Below are 5425 nucleotides of genomic sequence, written 5' to 3' on the forward strand. Positions count from 1 at the left end.
AGTGTATGGAAAGCCGTGCCATCTACCTGTGGAATTAGAACATCGTGCCTACTGGGCAATCAAAGCTGAACTTCTCTCTGGACGAAGCTGGAATTCAAAGGAAACTTCAACTCAACGAGTTGGAAGAATTGAGAAATGAGGCTTATGATAGTGCCAAGTTATATAAGCAGAAGATGAAGATGTTTCATGATAAGCGTATTCTGCGCAAATCCTTCACTCCTGGTCAGAAAGTTTGCTGTATGACTCCCGATTACATCTTTTTCCGGAAAACTGCGTTCCAGATGGAAGGGTCCGTACCTAGTACGCACAGTTTTTCCTCATGGAGCTGTAGAGCTGGAGGATGTTCCAACAAGAACGTTTTCAAAGTCAACGGGCAGAGATTAAAACCATTCCTTGAACCATTCCACCCGACATTGAAACAACCAACCTGGAGGACCCGGTCTATGTGGACTAAACTGGTCCACTCTTTCCCTAAATAACCAAAAAGTTTTCCAAATGTTTCCCTAAAAACCAAAATTTTTCTTTTTCCCATCAAAACCAAATGTCTCCCGACAAAACCAAATTTTTCCAAAAAGTCCAATCCCATTAAAAACCAAATTTTCTTGTAGATAATGTGTTAGTTAAATTTCCTTTTGTATATATTTTGTGCTCATCCATTGTGACTCACTAATATGATGGATTTTTGCCTTGAATAACGGAGTTTTAATCGAGCTTTCGCCGTACAATCGGGTATTCTCTCTCCTTTTACTCTACTCAGCATGTTCCTCTTCATATATTGTTTTATAATTCTTTCCATATTTTGAAACATTGAGGACAATGTTTAGTTTAGGTTTGGGGGTATAGAGTAGATACCAGATAATTGCCATAATTGAAAACAAAACTCCATCTTTTTGAAAAAATTGAAAAATTCCAAAAAAAAAAAAAAAAAAAAAAAAAATTGAAAAATCAAAATAAAAAATTAAAAAAAAAAAATCATAAAAATGGAGCTCATTTACCTTGAAATGTTGACTCTTGTGCAAATATGTATTATTAGGAGTCTTAGTCTAGATATTTAGGCACCCTGATTCTAGCACAATTCACATAGTGATAAGAAATTTGCACGCGCACGATCTACCAATACATGTATGGCCTCGATCTTCAAGGTGTTTGATAGGAAGTTACGATTGCCAATCACTTTAGAATACTGAACGAAACTTGACTAGCTTGTTCTTTGGTTGGTTGGGATAGAAGGTGGAGGTTACATTAAGAAAGACAACCATCGAATTTAACTGGGTGCATCAAAAAGGGCTACCTCTTGCAAAGTGTCATGTAATCTTTTGTTTCCTTTTGTATTTGTATCAAAAGTGTTTCCTTATTCAAAAAAAAAAAAAAAAATCAAGTATTTATCAATTCCATTCTCTCTTGTTCTAAAAATAAAAGAAAATAGTCAATGTAAATAAGAGTCATGTAAATAGTCATCTTTTGTTGTTTCATTGTAATAAGCAAGGAGGGTGTATGCCATTGATGTACAACGCGAGTAATTGTGAAATACCTCCAACTCATTCACAATTCTCGTAAAGTCCGGACAGCTAGCTAGATTTCGACCTTGGTTCTTAGCATGAGAAACTATCTCTTGGTGATTAGTAGTCATAACATCCGATCTTTTTTTACACATGTGTAGATACACTTTACACTCTTATCACATGTCTTTATTTGTTATCAGTGCTAGGATTGTGCCTTGATAGCTAGATTGACATCTCCATTTTGCTGTGAGCTTAACTGACTTGCACATGTCACATTTGATGGAATCTGAGCTTATATTTTGACCTAGAACTTTGTAGGTACGTTCTAAGCAAACCTTCACGAGACTTCAACTCGTCCACTAGGGACACTTAGTGGTTTAAAAGGCTTAGTGCATACGCTAAATGCATTCGAGAGACCAGCGACAGTGGTATAGGTAGGATTTCCTTAGTTTTGTTTTACTTGAGGACAAGTAAAATTCAGGTTTGGGGGTATTTGATGAGTGCCAAATATTGTATATATTTATCCCTTTTTGTTGGCATTTAACTCATCTTTTGTGCATTAATTCTACATTTTATCCCATATTCTGTATTTTCATTGTTTTCAAGAATAAATATTTTTATTACTTAATTTTGCATTTTTAGGTAATAAATAAAGTTTGGATGAATAGCAGAGCGGAAAAAAGCAGAAAAGTAGTGAAAAGCCGGGAGGAATTACACAAGGAAGCCGCGAAGAATGGTGTGCACAAGACCAAAAGGCTAGAAGTGGGCTTGAAGAAGAAGAATTGTCCTTAAAGAAGATATGGGCTTGGCATACCCAAGGCCCAAAACCCTTACTCAAACACATTTCCACTATCCAAGCCTGTCTCGGATTTCAGCCGTCAGATCGAAGCATCTCAGCATCCTACGGTCGCTCCATCATCGCACATCAAACTCCGAAGCCCCCGCTTTACATCTCAACGCCCATCTCCATCTTGGGTCGTCCGTTTTGCTACATCCCTTCATCCGACGGTCGCTCCACGCTTACCTCCGTATCGCCGTTGGATCCACCTACCATCTTCCCATCCATCGCTCCTTGTCGCAGATCATCAAACCGCGCTATCCCCGCTTCACACCGTAGAACCCGATACCCTATACCCAAACAAACACTTCCTTTCTCCCAAAACAGTCGAGCTTCTTCCCCTTCTCCCAAAATCAGTTGCAGAACCACCACCACCTCCATGCCCTGTCTCTGCAAACTGTCGCTACCTCGCCTTCTCCACCACCATCACTTCTTCCCCGACCGTAGCAGATACCACCATCACGTCCCCTTCTTCTCTAGCCATCTATTACATAAACTTCTCAACCCGACAACCCTAGTTTAGAAGTTGATGAAATAGGTGAGGTTAGAGACAGAAATTGAAGCATGAGATAGGAGCAGGAAGGTCACAAAAAGCATGGGTCGAGCACAGGGGAGACAACTTCAGAAATCAGTGAGTTTAATTTGGAATTTAAAAATTAGGGTTTGCAAATTTGGGGATTTTCAATTTAGGGTTTGTAGAAATTTAGGGTGTTGTAACAAACTATAAATTGATGTTATGGGTGTGGTAGAAAAGCTCTCTGGGCTAGCCAGTGAACAATATTTTGAATCAATTTTCATTTTTCCAATTTCTATTTTAACAACAGTTGATTGTGTGTAACCTGTATGCATGTTGCATTTTAATTTAGTTTGTTGGATGAATGCTGTAGTTATACTCATGTCTAGCATGAGCTAATTCACTGCAACTAAGGCTCTGATGAAGCCTAGTGCACTGTTAGATGATGCATGGTTAGGGTAGTTTTCTTAATGCCTGTTTGCTTGAGCAATGGGAAGTACTCAGTGCTCTGGCATGCCTGTGATTGATTGTGCTGTCAAAAGACAGTCAATGCTAGGGGCATATCAGTGAGCAAGCTGATTTTCATCTCATTATAGATGTATGCATAGGATTTCCAACCCAAACTAGATTGCATTGCTTGATTAGGGCACAAGGTGGATTCAATTGCCTTAGTAACTTCACACAATTCTGCATCTTTCTCCTTTTCTGTCACTGATTGCTCAATACCCTTGCCTTAGGCTGCTGCCTTTGTTTCACTACCACTCTAGATCATTGTCACTGTCACCATAGTTACTGCCCTTAGCTCACTGTAAACTTTATCTAGGAAGACTTCTTGTATGCTCCCACTCCCTGTGGACAAACCCCTACTCATCCCTATACTATAAATCTTGGCCTTGTACACTTGCAAGTGTTTTGTGTGCTCCCCATTTTCACACCATGGTATGGGTTTGCTCAAGTACTTCCTTGGTATAGAAGTTCATCAAAGTGAAGATGGAGTGTTTATTTCTCAAAGCAAGTATGCCGAAAAGGTGTTGAAGAAATTTGGTATGCTTTATTGTAACCCCACATCTACACCACTTGTAGTGAATGAGAAACTCAAGAAAGATGATGGAGGAAGAAAAGTTGATGAGACTTACTATAGAGGTATTATTGGAAACTTGTTATACCTCACACATACAAGACCGGATATTATGTTTTCTTCAAGTATGCTTTCTAGGTTCATGAGTTCACCTAGTCACTTACATCTTGGCGCTGCAAAGAGGTTGTTAAGGTATATTCAAGGAACAATGAAGTTTGGAATCAAGTATTCAAGAAATTTGGATGTCAAATTAGTTGGCTATTGTGATAGCGACTTGGGAGGATGTATTGATGACATGAAGAGAACATCGGGGTATGCTTTTCCTCTTGGTTCGAGTATATGCACATGGGCATCGAAGAAGCAAGAAACCGTAGCTCAATCCACGGCGGAAGCGGAGTAAATTTCGGCATCAATAGCTACATCTCATGTTGTATGGCTAAGAAGAATCATGGAAGACATTCAAGAGAAACAAGAAGACAACACTGTAATCTTTTGTGACAACAAATCAGCAATAGTTATGTCCAAGAATTCGGTTGAGCATTGTAGAGCAAGGCACATTAAGCTCAAGTACCATTTCATTCGAGAAGCGGTTGAAGATGGTGAGATAGAACTCAAGTATTGCAAGACGGAAGACCAATTGACGGACATATTCACCAAGGCACTTTTCAAAGGTAAATTTCAACATTTCCGTGAACTACTAGGAGTAGAAGAACATCACATTAAGGAGGAGATTGTTGAGAGTTAATGTAATGTTCCAGTAATGTCATGACCCAGAGACTTATTGTCATGACACTGGATCGCATCTAAAACATCTAAAACATCCAGGAGCCATTCTCTCTCCTCATGCCACAGTAGTGTCATGCCCCTGAGATTTATTGTCATGACACTAGATCGAGTCTGTTTTAGTAGAAGTTGTATGGACAAGAATAGTACACATGTAACTCTTCCCTTGGGTCTTATAACCAAGTGAAGAAAGAGAATGTAACAAGATATTATTATCATCTTCTAAGTTAATGAAAAAAAGAGAGTGAGAAGAACTTATCAAGTTCCCACTTCTTCATTAACAAAATCATCATAAACATCTCTTTTAATCACACAAAACAAACAACAGTTGGTATCACAACCAAGATCAATCGAATTTGATCTTGGTAGTAGGAAAAAATTCAATCAATACCCAATCAATCAAAAATCAGCAACCAAAGAAAATTTCAAAAACTAGATCTAGAAAAGAGAAAACCCAAATTTGTTCAATCAATCCACAACCCAATCAATGGCAAGTTCTAGCAACTCAAACCTTTATATTCAACAACCTTCAATCCTAATTTTTCATGGAGAAAATTATGATTTTTGGTCCATCAAGATGAATACCTTATTCATGTCTCAAGATGTTTGGGAGATTGTTCAAAACGGGTATGATGAAATTGAAGATACATCAACTCTAGAACAAGCAAAAAAGGATACACTCAAGGAGAATAGGAAGAAGAATGCTAAAG

At 38.4% G+C, this 5425-nt stretch overlaps 1 protein-coding gene across 1 annotated transcript; it reads left to right on the forward strand.

Annotated features, from left to right (window-relative positions):
* The first annotated feature begins 3795 nt into the window (after positions 1-3795).
* Positions 3796-4332, forward strand: LOC113311818 (uncharacterized mitochondrial protein AtMg00810-like). The gene has a single exon (XM_026560617.1). It carries the CDS (start codon positions 3796-3798, stop codon positions 4330-4332), a length of 537 nt encoding a protein of 178 aa, XP_026416402.1.
* Positions 4333-5425: the final 1093 nt, after the last annotated feature.

This window comes from Papaver somniferum, chromosome 9 (genome assembly GCF_003573695.1).
Source record: "Papaver somniferum cultivar HN1 chromosome 9, ASM357369v1, whole genome shotgun sequence".
Taxonomy (NCBI): Eukaryota; Viridiplantae; Streptophyta; class Magnoliopsida; order Ranunculales; family Papaveraceae; genus Papaver; species Papaver somniferum.

What these genes read in the sequence shown, in the direction of transcription:
- LOC113311818 (XM_026560617.1), top strand. Translation starts at nt 3,796, where the DNA reads ATGGGTTTGCTCAAGTACTTCCTTGGTATAGAAGTTCATCAAAGTGAA.